The sequence below is a fragment of the Nymphaea colorata genome, chromosome 1, assembly GCF_008831285.2.
Source record: "Nymphaea colorata isolate Beijing-Zhang1983 chromosome 1, ASM883128v2, whole genome shotgun sequence".
Lineage (NCBI taxonomy): Eukaryota > Viridiplantae > Streptophyta > Magnoliopsida > Nymphaeales > Nymphaeaceae > Nymphaea > Nymphaea colorata.
In genome coordinates, this window is record NC_045138.2 from 13563466 (window position 1) to 13586594 (window position 23129).

The window sequence follows — 23129 nt, forward strand, 5'->3', positions numbered from 1 at the left end:
TAGTAAGCAGGAGGAGTATAGTATAGGGTGTCCGGTTTTGGACGCAGCAATAAAAGACGTCCGCCTTTTCGAGGGAGGGGGCCCGGACCGGACCAACCTCTGCCCAGATATTTTTAATATAACTAACGGGGGACCCGCTCTTTTTGGACTCTCTTGAATGCCGAACCCGTTTTCTTCTAAAACTGGGGAAAGCCAGTACCCCCGCCCGCAAATGACCGCTACAAAAAAATCGAGCGGGCCCCACAGGTCACAGGCTCCGGCTCCACTTTACTCACGTCTTTCATGGGCCCCATCGGTGGGCCCACATTCGCCTCGCACTCGCACACCGACCGTCCGTTCAAACCCACTGCGGACCCCACCCCACGTGCATGTCCAGCAAAGCAGAGTCATCCCCCCCCCCCCATTTTTACGCTCTTTTGACGAATTCATTTCTACTATTGCATGACGATACTTTTCTGTCCACAGGTTCAAATAATGTTACGAAATTTTATCAAGTTTAAGTTGTTCTGATCGTTTGCAAGGTGTTATGCATATGTTTAATTTTTTTTTGAAAACCAAAATGGGATTGTTATTAGTATTTGCCTTGTTAAATAGTGGCCAGTTTCACGCATACCACCAATAAATAAAATAAATGGATTGAACGATTCATAATCGATAAGCACCTTGGATGTCGTGTTAACTCTTGATCTTTTAAAACATGTTTCTGGAGCTCATTGTTGGATCTGTTCCGGTTATGACCGTGGTGTCGTCAATATCTGCTTGCTTTTAACAAAGTATTAGTGAGGCAACATCAGTCACTCTCACGATCATATATACTTGGAGAAGGAACAGAATAAGTCGATCGAAAACAAAATGGGAAAGTAAGGAACAGAACAGAAGATGAAGCAGAGGTTGCAATAACTTTGTCGTTACATACATAGAGAGAATGGGAGAAATTTTTTTACATCGTATCGTCCTCCATATTTGCCTCTCTCACCTTTTCTGAAAGTTAAGATGCCTGATGGCAAAGGCAAAGATGCCAAGGAAGAGGACAACGAAGGCTACATGAACCCCAGCGACCGCACCCAAGAAGCTCTCTTTGTAGCCCAATGAATCGTTCAGGAACTGCTTGACTGTGGTGGTGCCCTGTCCTGGAACCGCGATTGGACTGACCAGGTCCCCCACCTGAGAGGTGATAAGCCCATAGAGGGTCCACGCGACGGGGGAAAGCCAGTAGTACCATCTCCACCAAATTGGAATAAGCTGCCAAAGCACAAGAACAGGAGTCAAGCCTCTGCAGAAGACATCAAGTTTTGGTATTTCTAGTCATTTTGTTTCTCAAGGGAACAACTCTTTTGTAAACCCTTTGCCATTGGAATGAAGAACGAAAGCACTTACTGGTCGAGCAATGAGAAAGCCGGAGAAGAGATTCCAAAAGTTGAGGAAGAATGAGTTGACAATGGCGCCTACGTGGTGGTTAGGGGTGAGAGCCACACCCATCATTCCGTAGATGGTGAAGTACACAAAGCACATGAACATGAAATAGATGAACCAAAACAACTTGCCAGTTTCCCAAGGGAAGCCAATCATGGAAAACAAAATCAAGCAGTAAACAACTGATTGTACAAAAATATAGATGACCACCTGCAAAAGAGCACAATGAAGAGAGTAAACATTAGTTTAGGTCTTAAGGATTGTTCAAAGAAAATGGACAATTTTACTAAAAAAAATTGCAGAACGACGGTTGCCCTCAACAAAATGCGAGTTGAAATAAATGACGGGAAGAACGGAGGTATTGCCTCAACAAAAACAAAATTACAAACAAAATGGAGGTAATAGACCATCATTCTTGCCCAAATGCTTTTCATTTAGATATTCTTGGCTCCTATATCAGGGCATATTATAAAAGGATGCTGCAGACTACACATTAATTCTTTAATAATGCTTAAGTAAACAAAAGCTACAAGCAAATTGCCGTACCTGGCCAACGGCATAAGCCAATGCAGAACACATCCCTGCTGCCTTTTTACGATACATAACTGACCGCTCAACACCTACGACAGGTTGAACTGTTATTGAATTGCTTGCACCAAGGAAGAAAACTGCTGAATACATTGCCCCAAGGATATTCAATAGCTCTTGCTGGGTTGATCTGTTATCAAGAAAAAAAGAAGAAGAAGAAGAATTCAGCCTTTGTGCTTCAAACATAACCGACCTTTGCATAATAGACGTGCAATTTGGATTTCGTTTTACATGTCAAGCACACAAAAACCATACTTAAGCAGTTCTCTATTATCTGTTCAACATCACGGCACCAAGAGCTACGAGAGGCTTTTTTAGCAACTTTTTCTTGGAAATCGTGCCAAATGGATGAATAAATTTGAAATCACCTGTATTTAATCTGGAAACTGAGGAATATTTAATTGATAACCATAAGTTTGTGAGAGTGATGACCAAGAGACCCAGCATAAATTACTTGTCCACCTCTCTTCATCAACAGAAGCTGTAAGCAAGAAGTGAAGTCATGATGGGCAAGGAAAAAGTTTGGACTAGTATAAAAATCAGTAAACATTATTACGAGCTCACCTCATCAAAAGCTTCAAAAATATCAATGCTGGGTTGATGGATGGTACACACGACAGTTCTCCCTGTATCAACTGTGTTCCTTACTGTCCTCATAACAATGACAGCAGCTCTGGCATCTAAACCAGATGTGGGTTCGTCCATGAAGATGATTGAGGGATTAGCAACCAACTCCACAGTTATAGTTAAACGCTTCCTTTGCTCCGTTGAGAGACCATCCACTCCAGGGAGGCCCACTAGAGCATCCCTTATTGGGTTCAATTCAACTAGCTCCATAACTTCTTCAATAAACATTTACAAGTAGAGAAACATTAAGACATCAAAACATAAATGGTGAAGAAATTAATAGTAATTTGACCGAGTTCTCATATAAAAAAGTTACCTTTCGTGTATCTGCCTTTACATCGTGAGAAAGGCGCAACCACGCAGAGTAGACCAAAGACTCATAAACTGTAACATTGGGTGAATATATGTCATTCTGTTCACAATAACCGCTAACTCTTGCAAAAGTGTCCTGCTTCTTTGGATAGCCAGAAATTTTTATGCTTCCCTCTATATATCCTCCTGTCTTTCTCCCTGCTAAGACATCCATTAAAGTGGTCTTTCCAGCACCACTTACACCCATCAAAGTGGTGAGAATTCCAGGTCTAAAAGAACCACTAACATCACGCAGCAATTGAAGCCGATTTTCTTCAACTCCTTGACTTTTCATTTCCTGGTGAAAAAGTAAGGTCATTAAAAAGGGCAACATGACATATAATGTTTGACGTGAACTCTAGTTGATTCAAGAAACCATGATCAATAAAATGGTCCTAAACTAACTTTGAGGTCGTCTTAGGCTAGATACACTTGATGCGACTAATTCCTCCCTCGGTGGATGTGCATGTATGGATGGTAGAGAAGAGACCAAGAAAAGTAAAGAGTACAGTGGACATTAAATCTATGCAAGTGCATGAAAGGCATGCTCGGTATGAGCTGACCAATGGACATGCATAATCACAACTTAGATATAGTCAAACTTGGAAGTGATCAAGTTGGTCCACATCTTTAGGATAGAACTAGCATTTGGAGAACCAAGGTTCAAAATGTCATTAAGCAGTGGAAAAGGGGAAAAGCTGCAAAATGCATGCTTCGAAATCCCTTAATGAATAAGGTAAAACATTGCTATCACATTGTTCTTCTTAGAAGTTATTTTGATTGCGGATGATTTCTAATTTTAGGTGTATGATTTTTTTTTGGTTGCCACAATTGATGTCATTGGGGCAAAACTAAAATTGGGAAGTGCATGAAAGTTTTCTTATAACAAAAGAACAATATCAACTTTTAGTGTACGTTTGGATGTTAGAAAATTGAAATTGCTGCCAAGAAAAGGGGATTCCAAGAATCAAGAGACTTACTGCAGGCATGTCCACATAGTACTTCACATGATCAAATACCAAAGAAAGTGGTTGGAAAGGTAAAACCTTTCCTTTCCTTGGAGCCATTGTTTCTGATCCTCGACTTCCATTGTGATTTCTGATTGACATGTCAATTCCTGGACAAAAAGAATGAAGAGACAGATTCGCCCACGAAAATAAGTTAGTACCTTAAACTTTCAAGAAGTTTAAAAAAAAAAAAAAAAGCTAGCAAAGCAAGAACTGTTGGAAAAAGTTTAACCTTCAGCAATTGTATTGGGAGATTGTGCAACAAAATTTGGTTGCCCTGACTTTTGTTTTCTGAGGGAACTTGACTTCTTTTTCATCCTCGTCAGAAAGTACTGATTGAGCACTTACAATAGCTGCATATAACAAATCCCGTAAGGTGGGACATGGTACTTAGTTTTAGAATGCAAGGATTTGTATAGAAATGTGTACTTACGGTTCAAATATTTGAGAGCAAGGACAAAGCATGCATTGAACAGAAGTGAGAACCCAATGAGGGCCCCAATGCATATCCAATACCAGTACTCTTCCAAAACATGCCTCTAGATTTAAGAATGGCCTTCCCAGTTGTAGAAGCATCAATGGTCGCATCTGTGTTGGGCTGCAATAATAATGCAAATTACATCAACTTATAAAACTTAAGTTACCAACTCTTGAAATTGTATTTGATAACTGAGAAGAAAGAAGAAATATACATTGGATGTTGTCTAGGAAAATAGATGGACTAGTTAACAACGCCAAAACCCTAATTCCAGTTTGAGTGGAAGTGGATTCCTTAATCTACGCATATCACCACCATAGAAGAAGAGAAAAAGGGTAAGCCAGTTTTACCTTGCTCCATCTCTTATCAAGAAATTCATTGACGGCTATGGCATTTTGTCCATACATCATAGGTGATATCCAGTATCCCCATATCCACCATGGCTTGATGTCATCTGAAGCACAAAAAACACACAAGCACAACCTTAGCACGTCGTGCCCTAACAATAGGTTGGATGATACTCTAATAGAAGCTCGGAGCATGCCCTTTCTTTCTAACAAGTCATCAAAATTTTTGAGTGATTCTTTCGATCAAAAAGTTACACGGCATGCAAAAGAAGGATATGAACTACTAACCTTTAGAGTTCACAAAACCAGAAAGTGAAAAAACCACAAGCATTGCAAAGGTTCCGATTGTGTTGGCAATAACCATTGTCCTCCCCACAGCTGCAACGAACCGAAATAGATAAAGTGCCATCTGATGGAAACATAGATATGCAAGGAATTGCCGGAAAGACCTAATAGAACAATTGGCTTAAGATATGGGATACCTTAAAAGAGTTGTATGGAGAACAAAATAATATGGCTCATATTTACGAAATTCAAATAGAAATTTCTAAGCTTACTATGGGAGATAAGCCTATTTAACTTTATCTTGGTCAGTTACGAAGTCTCTATGATGAACTTTTACAATACCGACCAGCCACTTCAGATCCCGATGTTTATAAACATAGATTTGAAGAAGATAAGATCTTCAAAGTTCTTGTTGGTCTAGCTGATGATTACGAAGCTGTCCGAGGTCAGATTTTGATGACGTCTCCTCTTCCAACATTTAACAATGTATGCCAGACCATACAAAGAGAGGTAGCTCGTTGAAAAGTCATGAACGTGTCTTCAAAAATTAATAGTGAAGAAAGTCTTGAGAAAATGGCGTGTTATGTTAACAATAAAAAGGGAGATTCCAAACTATCCAATGATAGCAACAATGGCGAGAGAATCCGAAGCAAATTCAAATGCAATGACTGCAAGAAGATTGGACACACACGTGATAGATGTTGGGAGTTAATTGGTCGTCCAACCAAAGAGAAATCATCATCCAAGCAATCATATCTCGCCAACTTTGTGACCAAGGAAGATATTGAAAAATTCTTTCAAAAATTTTCAAAGACGAATCTTGTTTCATCTCAACCAGTAGAATCTGAAGGTAAGAATCATGCTCTTATTTCTGTTTCTGCGGATTGTTGACTCTGGGGCCACCGATCGCATGACTAGAATTTTTTTTAAGATTACTAGTTTAGACAAAGAACAAAAACAGCATGTCTTTACTGTAGATGGGTCACCTATAGCACTTGATGCCCACCTTCGCCAATCTCCAGCAATCAATGGTGACCTTCTGGCATGGTTGTTTTTTTATTTTTCCTTTTTTCTTTATCTTTTTCACTTTTATGCTCAATATAAGATCTTTTACTGCCCCAACAAAAAGTTTTCTCTTCAATAGAAAAACTTAATACATTGTTTCTTTTCTTTTCTTTAATATCTATCATTGCTTTTTATAAGTTTTATACTTACGGCTTAGTATTTCTTCTTTTTCTTTTTTTGAGGGAAAATTTATGGGTATACCGTCCAATCATTGTGTGATGAGAAGAAAGTTCATGTGCTTAGACATATGCGTCACAAACACAAACTTAGCATTTATGATTTATGGACATGTAATAGAACCTTCCTCCCTCTCGTGGGCATGCACACTCCTCGACCCCTGACCCTCCCCCTCACCCCAGGAGGAAAAAAAAACACCATTTTCAGCAAAGCAACTTATACACACGTACACGCACACAGAGTCTGTTTTTACAAAAAATGAGGCATGAAAAAGGTTGTTGATGTACTGGGCTCTATACTGAACAACTTTTTGAGGTGACAGAAAGAGGGAGGTTAGAGAATCACCTTTGCTCCTGGAGCACGTTCTCGATACATTATTCCATCTGCACTGTAAAATCAAGAAAAAAATTGGAAAAAGGAAAAGGCATCTTATATAAGAAAATCTTATAATTAATTGCACATATTATGATGATGAAAATTTGCATCATACATATAGTGGAGAAGAGGTTCTAAAGAATACCATTGGAACATAAAAAGTAAATATGTTATGGTAAAATTTAGATGAAATAACAGGTCTTTGATGGGTAAGAAAATAAGAAACAATAGGACCACCAAAAGATGGTCAAATGAGATGTCATTGGCAAGCACACAAAATAATTTTAGAAAAAAATAATTGGAAGAGAAAGCCCAACTAGAAAGCAGATAGCCAATGTCTAGGACTAGAACGGATTGCCAACTTTTCATTTCACTTCGCATTTACAACAGCTCAACATCACTTTTCATGCACATGTTTTTCTGTGACTTAATAAATTACAAAAACTGACCAAAAAAAGTTTAGATGCTTCAAATTTTTGCTACAACTAAAACTGTGATAAATGTGAATGCATTCGTTATATTAACTATAAGATTTAAGAAAAAGCATCTGACATAAAAAAATTCAAAACATAAGAGGATCATATCTATACAGCCTGGGAATTGGAAATGTTTCAACACAAAAATACTAGAATACACTTTCCACATTGTCAGTCAACTAATGGTTATAGAATACAGATACTGAAAGCCTGTGAACAAAGCAATAACTATTGAACAGTTATATTTTAAGGTTTCCTGCAAAACAAAAAAGGAACCCAAATCTGTTTAAGGAATTCAAACAGCTCACATTTAAGTTCAACCTAGTAAAGGTTTTAAGCTGTCATTGGATGGGAATTTCAAACACAATTATCAGATCACTTTGAATAAGTAGGAAATCATGATTACTACAAATAGGAAGCGGAATGCATCAGGAATCCCAATTCCCAAATATAAGCAAGTTCCAATCATTTGCATCTTGATTCCCATGTAATTCCACTTTAAACTGGTCTTGGCAATTACTTATCCCTTGGTATATTTTTTCTTAAAGCGTTGCTTGCTTGTATAAATCTACCAAATGTTAACAAGTGAGCAAATCACTTTCTGCGAAGTTCCCTGAACAGCTCCCTGTTTCCACTTCCTGAATCATCCAAAAATTTTGAAATGACCACTTTCTGGTTCAAAGTTTTGAATGGAGAAAATTCACCCAATCTGAACATATTTTGCCTAATCCAGACTCATGTACCGATCTGTTTTAGCCCATATCCAGCTAACAATCTCCCTGTACTGCAATGACCAGAAGTCCAATCGAATATGGAACAATAAGAAATCTACATTTGGACTGGGGACAGATGGTATTTGGATGCATTCCAAGTTGCATTTCTAATTGAATCAACATATGAAAGCTCAGACCTGATTATGACCCAAAATTTAATTGATTGTTGGACTTTGCGCTGAAGAAAAACCAGGCTGTCCAGGTTCCAATCCGATCATAGAATAAAATAACTGAGAACTTGGTTACTGGAAGTGCCACTAAATTCGCCAAACTCAAACAAGGTTGTGGGGGCATGCATTTTTCTCATTCCAGCTGGGAAAAGGACAAACTGAACAAAATTCACTTCTGCCAGCTGAAAAGCATCAATTGTGATATGCAAAATGAAACTAATCAAATGTAGGACAAACAGGCACACCATGAAGCAACATCCCACTCAAGGAAGTGGCAGATGGCGACTCTCAACCTCCCCCACCATCAAAAGAAAGAAAGGGTGCTGATTTCTCATCTTTGTTTTTTAGATATTCTATAATCAGGAGGAGTATATGGTGTCCGGTTTTGCGCGCAGATTTGAACCATCCTAACTTTATAATTGAGCATTAATAAAATGCATATTCTTGGAGATCAAACCCGGCCACATGAGAAAAAGAATGTAGACATGTTTCTATCTCCGTCTTATGCACTATCAATTGCTTCCAGCACACAAAACCGATAATTGATCCTCGCTTACCATTTTACTGTCTTATGTCAAAAGGTTGTTCCAATTTTCAGATGTTAATTATACCTGAGGTTCAAAAATGCATTTGTTTTCGGGTCCAGCACAGCTAAATGGATCTCGTTTTTGGTTCAAAATGGTAAGCGAGGATTGAATATTTCTCAAATTGCAGATCATGTATCAAATTGAAGAGTTTCAAATCGATTCTTGAACCGGACATGATATTTCTACGAATACATTTCGATACTTTTCTGTCCACAGGTTCAAATAATGTTAAAGAAATTTTATCAAGTTGTTTTGATCGTTTGCAAAGTGTTACGCATATATTTTTTTGAAAACCAAAATGTGATTATTATTAGTATTTACCTTGTTAAATAGTAGCCAGTTTCAGGCGTACCACCATAAAATGGATTGGACGATTCATAATCGATAAGGACCATGGATGTCGTGTTAACTCTTGATCTTTTTTCAAGTGTAAGTTGTTCTCATCGTTTGTAAGGTGTTATGCATATGTTTAATTTTTTGAAACCCAAAATGTGATTGTTATTAGTGTCTGCCTGGTTAACTTTCACGCATACCACCAATGAATAAAATGATTGAACGATTCATAATCGATAAGGACCTTGGATGTCGTGTTAACTCTTGATCTTTTTTCAACTTAAAACATGTTTCTGGAACTCATTGATGGATCTGTTGCGGTTCTGAGCGTGGCGTCGTCAATATCTGCTCGCTTTTCGCAACAATGAGCACTGCTATAACGTGCCTTTTTGCTTAAATGTGCAGCGATGTTGTCATACTCTTAAAAAACAACAGTTTTCCCCATGATTCACCCAAATAATGCTGGGGAAGACGACACATTCGTCGGCCAAAAATAAGAACAAAAGCAATGGCCTTGGTGTGGTAAAATAACAAAGTATTAGTGACGCAATATCAGTCACTCTTACGATCATATATACTTGGAGAAGGAACAGAATAAGCCAATTGAAAAAAAAAAAATGGAAAAGTAAAGAACAGAACCGAAGATGAAGCAGAGGTTGCAATAACTTTGTTGTTACATACATAGAGAATTGGAGAAATTTTTTACATCGTATCGTCCTCCATATTTGCCTCTCTCACCTTTTCTGAAAGTTAAGATGCCTGATGGCAAAGGCAAAGATGCCAAGGAAGAGGACAACGAAGGCTACATGAACCCCAGCGACCGCACCCAAGAAGCTCTCTTTGTAGCCCAATGAATCGTTCAGGAACTGCTTGACTGTGGTGGTGCCCTGTCCTGGAACCGCGATTGGACTGACCAGGTCCCCCACCTGAGAGGTGATAAGCCCATAGAGGGTCCACGCGACGGGGGAAAGCCAGTAGTACCATCTCCACCAAATTGGAATAAGCTGCCAAAGCACAAGAACAGGAGTCAAGCCTCTGCAGAAGACATCAAGTTTTGGTATTTCTAGTCATTTTGTTTCTCAAGGGAACAACTCTTTTGTAAACCCTTTGCCATTGGAATGAAGAACCTAAGCACTTACTGGTCGAGCAATGAGAAAGCCGGAGAAGAGATTCCAAAAGGTGAGGAAGAATGAGTTGACAATGGCGCCTATGTGGTGGTTAGGGGTGAGAGCCACACCCATCATTCCGTAGACGGTGAAGTACACAAAGCACATGAACATGAAATAGATGAACCAAAACAACTTGCCAGCTTCCCAAGGGAAGCCAATCATGGAAAACAAAATCAAGCAGTAAACAACTGATTGTACAAAAATATAGATGATCTCTATGACAACCTGCAAAACAGCACAATGAACAGAGTGAACATTAGTTTAGATCTTAAGAAAATGGAGAATTTTACTAAAAAAATTTTGCAGAACGACAGTTGCCCTCAACAAAATGCGAGTTGAAATAAATGACGGGAAGAATGGAGGTATTGCCTCAACAAAATTACAAACAAAATGGAGGTAATAGGCCATCATTCTTGGCCAAATGCTTTTCATTTAGATATTCTTGGCTCCTATATCAGGGCATATTATAAAAGGATGCTGCAGAATGGACATTAATTCTTTAATAGTGCTTAAGAAAACAAAAGCTACAAGCAAATTGCCGTACCTGGCCAACGGCATAAGCCAATGCAGAATACATCCCTGCTGCTTTTTCACGATACATAACTGATCGCTCAACACCTACGACAGGTTGAACTGTTATTGAATTGCTTGCACCAAGGAACAAAACTGCTGAATACATTGCCCCAAAGAGATTCAATAGCTCTTGCTGGGTTGATCTGTTATCAAGAAAAAAAGAAGAAGAAGAAGAATTCAGCCTTTGTGCTTCAAACATAACCGACCTTTGCATAATAGACGTGCAATTTGGATTTCGTTTTACATGTCAAGCACACAAAAACCATACTTAAGCAGTTCTCTATTATCTGTTCAACATCACTGCACCAAGAGCTACGAGAGGCTTTTTTAGCAGCTTTTTCTTAGAAATCGTGCCAAATGGATGAATAAATTTGAAATCACCTGTATTTAATCTGGAAACTAAGGAATATTTAATTGATAACCATAAGTTGGTCCATGGGACTACAATGAATAATTTGAGGAATTAAAAAATTTAAATATTTAGTGGTAATTGCAGCTTCCAGCAACAGTCTTGAAGCAATAACATATTTTATAGTTTATATTATTATTTTTCAAATCCATCCCACACGCATTTGATGCCAATGTTGATTGATACCATTACACAAGCTTTGCACTAATGAAAGCAAGACACCAGAAAGACTTGAAATAGCAAAGAGTCTTACGTTTTCTTTCCAGCTTTCCAAAATATGGTTCCGAAGAGAAGACCTATGATAATTGTCATGAACATCCGGATCGCATTATATTGTGGGTTTCTCCAATAGGACCAGAATTGCTTCCAGAAGCATGCTTTGCATTGAACTAGAAAATTTTGAGAGTATTTAGTAGGGAAAAATAGATCCTTCGAACCCGGAACAGGAGCAGAGAATTCCTTAATAATCTCCTGATTTGTCCTGAACAAAAGTGAAAGTTGCACGTGAAATTGGCAATCAATTAACAACAAAAAAATTGAGGAATATCTTGCTACTAAGCTTTACTTACATATACAGGGATGAATTGGCATAAACTTCGGCAAAATCCACACCAAGTTGAGCTTCAACTAAAGTTGTGGTAACTTCCAACATCCAAGTTGCAGGATTGTATCCTTCAGTAATCCTTGGCACTCCAGGTATTGACTGCAACAATAGAACCATGCAATAACTCAAACGTTAGACTCTTAAGAATGAGTAGAATTTAGGATACATATTGGGTTGGATGCATGGAACTAAACGTCTCAAAAACCTAAGTAGGCATCTTGAGTCTCAAGGGGAATTCATATTTGTACAAACATAAACTTATCATTAGAATTATTTTATGCAGCCAGCTTAATTATTTTGAAATTTCATCCCAACTTTATGAATCAAACATCAATCACACTATAAATGTTTTGAGGACTATCCTAAATAAATAAACGATTACTCCATTGTTCAGACTACCTTGGGCATGAAGAAAAGGATTTTAAAACCTAGTTTTTACAACTTAAAATTTCACCTGTTGATCCTTGAACTCTTGAAACTATATCACGAAATAAAAAAGCAGAAAAGCAAACCATCCCTCACCTCAAAGTATTGGACAAGTTTGTGAGAGTGATGACCAAGGGACCCCGCATAAATTACTTGTCCACCTCTCTTCATCAACAGAAGCTGTAAGCAAGAAGCGAAGTCATGATGGGCAAGGAAAAAGTTTGGACTAGTATAAAAATCAGTAAACATTATTACGAGCTCACCTCATCAAAAGCTTCAAAAATATCAATGCTGGGTTGATGGATGGTACACACGACAGTTCTCCCTGTATCAACTGTGTTCCTTACTGTCCTCATAACAATGGCAGCAGCTCTGGCATCTAAACCAGATGTGGGTTCGTCCATGAAGATAATTGAGGGATTAGCAACCAACTCCACAGCTATAGTTAAACGCTTCCTTTGCTCCGTTGAGAGACCATCCACTCCAGGGAGGCCCACTAGAGCATCCCTTATTGGGTTCAATTCAACTAGCTCCATAACTTCTTCAATAAACATCTACAAGTAGAGAAAAATTAAGACATCAAAACATAAATGGTGAAAAAATTAATAGTAATTTGACCGAGTTCTCATATAAAAAAGTTACCTTTCGTGTATCTGCCTTTACATCGTGAGAAAGGCGCAACCACGCAGAGTAGACCAAAGATTCATAAACTGTAACATTGGGTGAATGTATGTCATTCTGTTCACAATAACCGCTAACTCGGGCAAAAGTGTCCTGCTTCTTTGGATAGCCAGAAATTTTTATGCTTCCCTCTATATATCCTCCTGTCTTTCTCCCTGCTAAGACATCCATTAAAGTGGTCTTTCCAGCACCACTTACACCCATCAAAGCGGTGAGAATTCCAGGTCTAAAAGAACCACTAACATCACGCAGCAATTGAAGCCGATTTTCTTCAACTCCTTGACTTTTCATTTCCTGGTGAAAAAGTAAGGTCATTAAAAAGGGCAACATGACATATAATGTTTGACGTGAACTCTAGTTGATTCAAGAAACCATGATCAATAAAATGGTCCTAAACTAACTTTGAGGTCGTCTTAGGCTAGATACACTTGATGTGACAAATTCCTCCCTCGGTGGATGTGCATGTATGGATGGTAGAGAAGAGACCAAGAAAAGTAAAGAGTACAGTGGACATTAAATCTATGCAAGTGCATGAAAGGCATGCTCGGTATGAGCTGACCAATGGACATGCATAATCACAACTTAGATATAGTCAAACTTGGAAGTGATCAAGTTGGTCCACATCTTTAGGATAGAACTAGCATTTGGAGAACCAAGGTTCAAAATGTCATTAAGCAGTGGAAAAGGGGAAAAGCTGCAAAATGCATGCTTCGAAATCCCTTAATGAATAAGGTAAAACATTGCTATCACTTTGTTCTTCTTAGAAGTTATTTTGATTGCGGATGATTTCTAATTTTAGGTGTATGATTTCTTTTTTGGTTGCCACAGTTAATGTCATTGGGGCAAAACTAAAATTGGGAAGCGCATGAAAATTTTCTTATAGCAAAAGAACAATATCAACTTTTAGCGTATGTTTGGATGTTAGAAAATTGAAATTGCTGCCAAGAAAAGGGAATTCCAAGAATCAAGAGACTTACTGCAGGCATGTCCACATAGTACTTCACATGATCAAAAACCAAAGAAAGTGGTTGGAAAGGTAAAACCATTCCTTTCTTTGGAGCCATTGTTTCTGATCCTCGACTTCCAGTGCGATTTCTGATTGACATGTCAATTCCTAGACAAAAAGAACGAAGAGACAGATTCGCCCATGAAAATAAGTTAGTACCTTAAACTTTCAAGAAGTTAAAAAAAAGAAGTTAGCAACGCAAGAACTGTTGGAAAAAGTTTAACCTTCAGCAATTATGTTAGGAGATTGTGCAGCAAAATTTGATTGCCGTGACTTTTGTTTTCTGAGGGAACTTGACTTCTTGTCTTTTTTTCCATCCTCGTCAGAAAGTACTGATTGAGCACTTACAATAGCTGCATATAACAAATCCAGTAAGGTGGGACATTGTACTTAGTTTATAGAATGAAAGGATTTGTATAGAAATGTGTACTTACGGTTCAAATATTTGAGAGCAAGGACAAAGCATACATTGAACAGAAGTGAGAACCCAATGAGGGCCCCAATGCATATCCAATACCAGTACTCTTCCACAAACATGCCTCTAGATTTAAGAATGGCCTTCCCAATTGTAGGAGCATCAATGCTCGCATCTGTGTTGGGCTGTAATAATAATGCAAATTACATCAACTTATAAAACTTAAGTTACCAACTCTTGAAATTGTATTTGATAACCGACAAGAAAGAAGAAATATACATCGCATGTTGTCTAGAAAAATAGATGGACTAGTTAACAACGCCAAAACCCTGATTCCAGTTCGAGTGGAAGTGGATTCCTTAATCTACGCATATCACCACCACCACAGAAGAAGAGAAACAAGGGTAAGCCAGTTTTACCTTGCTCCATCTCTTATCAAGAAATTCATTGACGGCTATGGCATTTTGTCCATACATCATAGGTGATATCCAGTATCCCCATATCCACCATGGCTTGATGTCATCTGAAGCACAAAAAACACACGAGCACAACCTTAGCACGTCATGCCGTAACAATAGGTTGGATGATACTCTAATAGAAGCTTGGAGCATGTCCTTTCATTCTAACAAGTCATCAAAATTTTTGAGTAATTCTTTCGATCAAAAAATTACATGGCATGCAAACGAGGGATATGAACTACTAACCTTTAGAGATCACAAAACCACCAAGTGCAAAAACCACAAGCAATGCAAAGGTTCCGATTGTGTTGGCAATAACCATTGTCCTCCCCACAGCTCCAAGGAACCGAAATAGAGGAAGTGCCATCTGATGGACACATAGATATGCAAGGAATTGCCGGAAAAACCTAATAGAACAATTGGCATGAGTATATCAGGACAAAGTTACTAACCTGGAATATAGATAGTACTACCATCTCAAAAATAAGACTTCAAGCTTCACCTTTACCAAGTTTTAAATGAAAGAAAAATTAGAAATCAAATGTGAATGAGCAAGTAATCACCTGCTAGCAGAAGGAGCAAACCCAATTGTATAATACGTGAGAATGATCCACAATGCTGACTCCAATACGGAGAGTGGGATCCTGAGAACGTAAATGGGCAAAGCAAATGCCCATGACGGATAGAACAGGAAATCCCTTTGTTTGTAAAACACAGGGAGCCTGCTAACAGTCATTGCCAACTCTGCAAATCCATTGAACATCACATTAATCAAACTAAAGAATAGAGCTCCAAAGTACTTTCCACCATCTGCGATAGTTTCATGCTTCATCTTAATCCTCAGGAATACGGTCATGGTGATCAAAGACATGATAGTGATCTGGGTGGTCTTGAATATGTAAAGAAAAGAGTTCCTCTTCATGAGTAACCATTCTCTTGAAAAACAGGCCTTGAATAGGTCCCAATTACTCATTGTGTACTTCTTTGTTTCTAATGCTGCCGGGTGAGACTTTGTTTTATCATATGGGATCCTAAGATCAGCTGCTAGTTGTTGGCCACCTCGATAGTGACTGTAGGCTTCTGAGAACTCTTTAGCTGTGACATAGCGGTAGGGCGCATCTTTATCACTCCAGTATTGCTCCTGGTCCTTCTTTGATGTTACCTCTTGCAGGAAGTCTGCAACCCCTTTCCTTTCAGGGCACTTGAAGCCCATGGACTCAAAGAATTCAAGCACATGCTCTCGATCACCTTGGTAGACAACGTATCCCTCCGAAAGCAAAATTATGTCATCGAATAGGTTGTATGTCTCAGGTGCAGGTTGCAAAAGAGACATCAGCATGGTTCCATCCATGACACGAACAAATTGCCTAATGAACTTCACAATCTGGAAGGTGGTGGAGCTGTCAAGTCCAGTTGAGATCTCATCCATGAGCAATGCTTTGGAAGGTCCTACTAACATCTCCCCTGAAGAAAAAATGTTGACATGAAAATTACTTGGTTGTGCCAATGTTCAATGTTTCAAAATTGGAGTTGCAGACTAAGATGACAAGAAAGGGGAGGACTTTTGGCACAATGATTGATGTTAGACACTTCAGATCTAATTGGTTTTTAGGAAAAAGGAAAATTTGAGACAGTAGTTTATACTTGTCCATAATTAAGCTATCCGTCGTCATACACCATTTGCAGAAAGATGAGATTTTGCTAGGATGCAACAACTTATCCATGAAAACAGAGGTACACCAAGATTTTGGAATATAGTCTGAATGCAACTTATCCAGAACTGTCAAGATGGTCGGTGCATCCAGAAAACCGTAAGAAGCAACCAATTCCAACTTTCGACGATGTACTATAGAGAGCAAGAAGAAGCATGAGCTTCTTTTGACAATGTAAATGTTTAATTATTTCTTCACACTCAGCGCAAAAGCACAAAAATATACCTGTGGTCACCCTCTTCCGTTGCCCTCCAGAAATCCCTCTTATCATCTCGTTTCCCACTATAATATCCGCGCAGACATCTAAACCAAGGATCTGAAAGGGCACCATTCAATATTGGTATACTGTCTATCAACATGTAATCCACAACTTCTCGAAAAAATCACAAATGACCAAGGAAGGCAAACGCGTAAACAAAGACACAAATAAAACGAAGGAGTTTTCCCTCCTAAATTTTTAACGAGCTAGCGCATTAAGCAAAATATGGTGGTCTGGTGGTATGTGGTATTTACCTTGATAACATAGTCGGTGACGACGCTGGCCTGCTGGCCTTGCATGGCGGCAGCCTTCATGAAGGCGTCGATCTCCGGGTCAGGCTTGATCCCCGCACTCCTTTCCCTCCTCACCAGCTCCGCAAGCATCTCGTACCTTGTCCCCACCCCTTGGCACCTCCCCGAGAAGTCGAGTGTCTCCCTCACCGTCATCTGCCCCTCGTGCACATCGTTCTGGCTGATGTAAGCGCACGTCCTCTGAGGCACGAACTCCGTTAACTCATGCCCGTTGTACGTGATCTTCCCCTCAACCTGCTTGGAAACATCGTCGTTTCAATTATCATATGCATCACGTCAGTCTGCCATTGCCTTCTCTTACCACCATGCACTATGCAGCAATCTAATTATGGCACATAAGACAAGACTCCAGGTACTTTTTGCCTCCTATGAGTAACCGTTTGCTCAAACTTTGCACATTTAGTTTGTATTATAAATTACTCTGCTAGCTAAAGACAAAAAATTTTGGGCTCCTTAGAATAATGCATCAAAATATTTTTCTCTTTTCAATCAACTCTTTCACAGAGTATACGTAATAAGAGGCAGATTCAATTCAATAATTTCTCTACATGTCTAATTAAGTTCTCTCTCTCTCTCTTCCACGGTCTTTCACTGTCTTCACATGGTCAGAACGGTTGGTTACGGTGCATGTCGAACGGACTTGTCCAACTCTAAGGGGCAATAGCCTTGACTACTTGACCCAAGTGATTATTCAGAAACGGCAGCTGCTAGCGATCCGACCTTAACCTTAATGATTGGACTGGCCAGCCGGTTCCTTCAACAGTAGGGATGTCAGGATTGGATTATATATCTTTAATCCTATTAGTTTTTTTTTAATATTCAAGATTCAAATTTGAATAAAAAAAGCCACATTTGAATTCTGATATTACAGATCCAAATCTAATTTTTATATTTATATCTGAATCTAAATTTTGAACCGACTTCCCCAGTTTTCAAAATTTAATAGCATTAGATACAGTTTTCTTTTTCTTTTTTTTTGAAGAGTGTATATTGGTTTCGTGCATCTAGACGTTTGTACCATCCAATTGGGCTCCCCAAAGAAACATATGGCCCTCCCTGATGCTGATGTGCCAAGCCGTCAAGTATGACTGGCAATAGCCAGAGCAAGCTGTTCACATAAAAGAAACTATACATGTTGAACTCTGAATAGGGGGGAGAGAGAGAGAGAGAGAAAGTCTCACCTTTAACTCGCTATCGAGTTTTCCAGCAAGTGCCAACAGCAATGTTGTCTTTCCCGAGCCTGGAGGCCCCAGCAGAAGTGTCATCCTGACAAGATTCAAAGCCAAGTTTTGAAGTGCAGGACCAAGGGATTAAAAAAAAAAAAAACTGCACACAAACCAACTTATTTTGCAGCAGCGGGGCTAACTTTAGATGGTGCATTAAGTACCTTCCAGGTCTTAAGATTCCGGAGGCGCCCTTGAGGATCTGGAAGGCCCTCTTCTTAGATGGAAACAGCCTCATGCAACCCAGGAGCCCCTGTCGCATCAAACGGCATAAGAGAAAAAGAACTGCCCTTCTTTCATTAATTTATCGGCCAACTATAAATATTTTTTGGTATCTTCAGGCAGAAGTTTAGAAAATTATGAAACGAAAGCGATTGATTGTCCCTGAAAGCTGAAGTTTTTCTGACATTTCCTTTACTTTGATTTTCGCCTTTGGTGTTCTTCTTTTTCATATGGCTTTTCGGAAACCTTTTTCTCTTCTACTTTTCATTTGAATCATGAGGGTTGCACCAGACCGGCACCTAAAGTCTTGCCCCTTGAGAATAGTCAAAGAAAGGCACAACATATTGTTTTCCCCTGACAACGCCGCCCGTAAAACCTAAATTTCTTAGACTTTTTGTAATATCTTTTCGATTTTTTTTAGCCTCTTGGAAAATCAAACCGCTCCTTCTTCATCGTTTCTTCATCCCCTCACCCCCACCAAAATAAATAAATACAATAAATAAGAACCCAAGATTTTTTTATTACTCTGTGTTTTTGTCATTAGCAATAGCAAAACAGTATTTTTCGTCATCTATCAATTGTAGGAAAAGCGCATATTTAACTATGTGAAGACCTTATGTTTCTAGTTCATTATTTTGTTATCATTATGAATAGAAAAAAAAGGTGCTGTCCATTAGAAAAACTTGTCGCGACTTTTGAACCCAAGTTAGCAGCCAATTGGCTTGAAGGCTGTGGCAAAGTATTGGCTCTTGCGCCGGCATCCAGGAAAGTTGAAACTCCCCTGATGCCATGCTTCTGCAGAAATGTCAAAAAAAGCAGACACATCACGCTGTCAGACAAAAGGCCATCAATATGACCTCCCTTTTTCAATTCAATAAATGGAGTCCACGAACCATATTCAGATCTGGCAGGCCTGCCAGCTCTGCGGGAACTTTTCACGATCTATATCCAGATCTTGTTTGTCTGTTTCTTTGGACTAGACTCGATTATTTTTGTATCCTCCAAAACTAGCACCGGGTCTCGAGCTACCCACACATCCAGTTGGTTGTGTGACCACAGCTGAGCACATATACAACGGATTCGGACCCACTTCACGATCCATTTTCGAGATCTACGAGCCAATACGCTGATAATATACTGATTTCAGGTCCAAGAACTTAAAATTATCGTTTTATTCTGAATCAGAAGCCCCCACCATCGTAGATGTAGTATATGGGGGGATTCATATCTTTCTTCCCACAGCCTGTGGAGCTCATTTAAACAAGTGCCCGTCACCATGGAAGCCTCTGCAGGTGGATTTAGTCGCATCACGTGGTAATCGCAGACGATGAGCTAGGACCAAAGGCGCACGCACTTTCGTTTTTCTACGTTGGGGTCAGGAACATGTGATATTGATAGGGACGGAGCTAGAACGGTCATAAATGACTTTTGTTTTTTTTTTTTTTTTGAAAATATTACACACTAAAATCCTAAAATAGAGGTATACTGAAGCAGTGAAATAACATTCTTCCCTACATAATTGCAATGGAAAGAAGATTTCTTCTCATTGTAAACTTCACCTGTCTTGCAATTGCAAATTAGAGGGTGAATTTAAAAGAAAAATTAGACGGGTTGGGAGGAGTCTCCTTTATTTTCACCAAAGTGTCACCCTACTAGTCCACTGATCAGTTGGCTGGTTGTTTTCAGAAAAAAAAAAAAAAAGAACAGATTCAAACATCCTAAAAAGCTGATGCTCAGGCAGCCATAAAAAGCGTGGATTAGATGCTCAAGCAGGTCTAAGGTTTATGACCCACTGTCTGAAAAGGAAGGAAACCTTCGTTCAATGTTGTGTAGCTGTCTAACAGTGGGTCCTCAACTTGGGTTGGGCCTGCACTTTATCTCATAAGAGTATAACACGTATAAGAATTGAACTGGTGACACGAGTTCTTCTGCTCGACCAGCTATACTATATATTATACTTTTTTTTAAGATATGCTAGCTTCCCGGTTTTGATAGTTGCTCTTGCTAAAATTATTGTAAATCATGTCATATGGGGCAGATTGAGGGATACTAGATAACTTTACTCTTCCTTACAAAACATAATTGCGTGTTTCACAGCGCCTGATGCTACTCAAACGGCCAATTCTTCTGTACTTTTTACTTTTAATATTTCTCCTGTAGATTAAGCTCAAGTATATGAGATCATATTTCTTCAATAACTTTTTTTTTTTTAATATAAACAAAAACTGTTATCAAAAAGTCCCCAATCCAGACGCGGGAGCGAGAACGAGAAAGAGATTGATTTTCACCTCGATGGAGTTGATAGAGGCGTTGAGGAGAGTGGGGAGGGCTCTGCCGCCGATGTGAGCATCTGCCTGCACGCTCAGGTTCTCGAAACGGACTTCGATCTTCGGTACGTCGATCCCAACTCTGAAAGAGTGCATGTCTGGGTTAGAGCTTTCTGCTTCACAGGCAGGCAGCGGTTGCTGTGCGTGCTTCTGTGAAAGAGAAAGAGAGGGAGAGACAAATTAAAAGTGAAGCAGTAGTACCTCTCTATCCTATCCCGGAGGCGGAGGAGGAACCTCTCGTTGTCCTCCTCCACCACCTTGAGCACGTTCTCGAGCAGCAGCTTCCGGTCGGCGATGTCCAGCCTTTTGACGTCCACCTCGCCGTGCACCACCTTCCCGTCCTCCATCACCTGTTTCAGCACGCTCTTCCTTATGCGGTCGTACGTGGGTAGCCTCTCGATGGCCGCCCATCTCAGCGCCTCCTCGTCGTCCACGTCCTCCCCTCCAACTCTAGCGCTTCTCCTGAACACGTCCTCCGAGCTGCCCCACACCTCCCTCAGGCTCCCCGTCCGCCTCCATCCCCCGCCGCCGCTTATCGCTCTCCTCAGCTCGTCCCCTGCCATCCTCCTCTCTCCCTCCACCACCACCAAACACACACCCACCACCAACACTCACACACCCACCACCAACACTCACACACACCCAGAGAGAGGGAGAGAGAAAGGTGTTTGGCCGTGCAGATGGGAGAACTCTGGTGTCAATTCTTAGCCCGTAAAAGGATGACTTAGGTGATGCGCTTTAACACCCTGCACACACATATATATATATATATATATATATATATACGTATGCTGCTCCATTTGATGAGCAGTCCTCCATGACGTCGTCGTCGTCGTCGTCATACCGGGCCCGCTCCCTTTCTTCTGGAAAAGCTATGACTGGTCATAAAGGTCGGCCATTGCCCGGCTCGAGTCGAAGGTCTCAACAGGAGAAGTTTTGGATTCAAATGAATGTTGATCAAGTTGAATTGTGATCCACAGGGGTCACACCTTTCAAGCTATTCTCCAAGTCAATGAGTGTTTGAAAAGTCAAGCTCGGACCTGCTCTCAGTTTTGAATTAACTCAACATCCCATATTAATGCAAATGGTGGTCTCTTTGAATTGGAGAAGGTGGAAATATGAGGCACGGAACCATAACAGCAACCACATCTTTACTTTCGGTCAAGTCCTCGTTAGACATCCACATGGGATTGATTGAGTTGGTCCAACTTGGCGTGGTCCTATTTCCCCGAAGCGTGCCAAGACAAGGAAAAATATCTCCAGAGGAATGTAAAAAGCGTTTTCCTTTTTTTTTGGTTACATATTCCAAAAAAACAGAAGGGGCACTGGACTTTCTTGGTGAGTCTCTAACTATGCATGGGCTCTCCCGAGAAGTTCATTGTCCATGTTGTTTTCCTTCACTCAGTATTCGGTACTTAATTTGAGGTTGGCATGCGGACTACTCTTCTGCAAGAAAAAATTTCTGAGAAGATCTGCCTTTGTGGTTTTCATAATTTCCTGGATTATCTCCTTGTCAAACAAACAAAAAGAGTTGTATTCATTTGAAAACAAAGACAACCGCGACAGCCAGGTTCTTCGTTACTATAGTGACAAATTCGTTCTCTAAATTCAACAATAATGAAGAAATTCATGGCTGATTACGTGCTTCCCAATTTTCAATTTTCAATTTCAAATTTTTGAGTTGTTCAAGGGCTTCACGTAATTGTGGTGGCGTGGTGAGCAAGAGAACCGCCTACGATACGAATCCTTTTAATTATAATGTTGTCTCGTTATCACTTTTCAGGTATTCAATTCAAGCGAATTTTTCCTTGCTACCAAACTTGGTGTGGCGGCCAAGCTTTTGGACTCTATACTGCTAGCCCGCCAGCCCTAGAAGGTTGGACGGGCTCAAAATGTTTTTGCTACACCAGAGCTCTTCAGTCTGTTGTCGTAATATGCAAGAATACGTACGTCACTCTAACTTCAGTTTTAGCCGCTCACGATAAGAAATAAAACTATGGTACTTAAAATTTTGAATATTTTAACTACTGTCTCAAGTGAATAGGTGGTGACTACAAGAGAAATTTACAAGCATCAAACTTTGGAGTATATATATATATATATATATATGCGTGTACCCATCACCTTGCAAAGGCAGTCAAGTACGGATGTCATATTGTCCCGTCCTTATCTACCCATAATCCAGACAAATTAAGTCGTACATCTTATAAAACCTAAAATTAAGCCTCCTACATCTTACAACTCTCAGGATATAATAAAAAATAAGTATATAATATACATAT

The 23129-nt window shown here is 39.7% G+C and overlaps 2 protein-coding genes across 4 annotated transcripts; both read right to left on the reverse strand.

Moving 5' to 3' along the window:
• Nucleotides 1-926: 926 nt before the first annotated feature.
• On the reverse strand, nucleotides 927-21589 carry LOC116254722 (ABC transporter G family member 34-like). 3 transcript variants are annotated; one of them, XM_050077589.1, is made up of 20 exons: nucleotides 21049-21589; nucleotides 20809-20929; nucleotides 18463-18551; nucleotides 18257-18341; nucleotides 17019-17309; nucleotides 16731-16821; nucleotides 15357-16257; nucleotides 15040-15200; nucleotides 14755-14858; nucleotides 14355-14520; nucleotides 14145-14273; nucleotides 13892-14028; nucleotides 12876-13208; nucleotides 12497-12787; nucleotides 12330-12413; nucleotides 11773-11906; nucleotides 11457-11684; nucleotides 1960-2131; nucleotides 1378-1623; nucleotides 927-1242 (listed from the first exon to the last, which is right to left on the reverse strand). In XM_050077589.1, exons 1-20 carry the CDS (start codon nucleotides 21408-21410, stop codon nucleotides 973-975), a joined length of 4395 nt encoding a protein of 1464 aa, XP_049933546.1. In that variant the 5' UTR covers nucleotides 21411-21589; the 3' UTR covers nucleotides 927-972. The 3 variants fall into 3 exon arrangements, with proteins under 3 accessions (XP_049933546.1, XP_049933545.1, XP_031486132.1); XM_050077588.1 differs by lacking the exons at nucleotides 1378-1623; nucleotides 1960-2131 and adding exons at nucleotides 10192-10446; nucleotides 10766-10937 and having other exon boundaries at nucleotides 21049-21585; XM_031630272.2 differs by lacking the exons at nucleotides 927-1242; nucleotides 1378-1623; nucleotides 1960-2131 and adding exons at nucleotides 9595-10056; nucleotides 10192-10446; nucleotides 10766-10937 and having other exon boundaries at nucleotides 21049-21585.
• On the reverse strand, nucleotides 2694-4533 carry LOC116257537 (pleiotropic drug resistance protein 2-like). Its single transcript, XM_050077592.1, has 5 exons — nucleotides 4420-4533; nucleotides 4219-4339; nucleotides 3960-4096; nucleotides 2945-3277; nucleotides 2694-2840 (listed from the first exon to the last, which is right to left on the reverse strand). The coding sequence occupies exons 2-5, from the start codon at nucleotides 4301-4303 to the stop codon at nucleotides 2829-2831; spliced, it is 567 nt and encodes a 188-aa protein (XP_049933549.1). The 5' UTR covers nucleotides 4304-4339; nucleotides 4420-4533; the 3' UTR covers nucleotides 2694-2828.
• Nucleotides 21590-23129: the final 1540 nt, after the last annotated feature.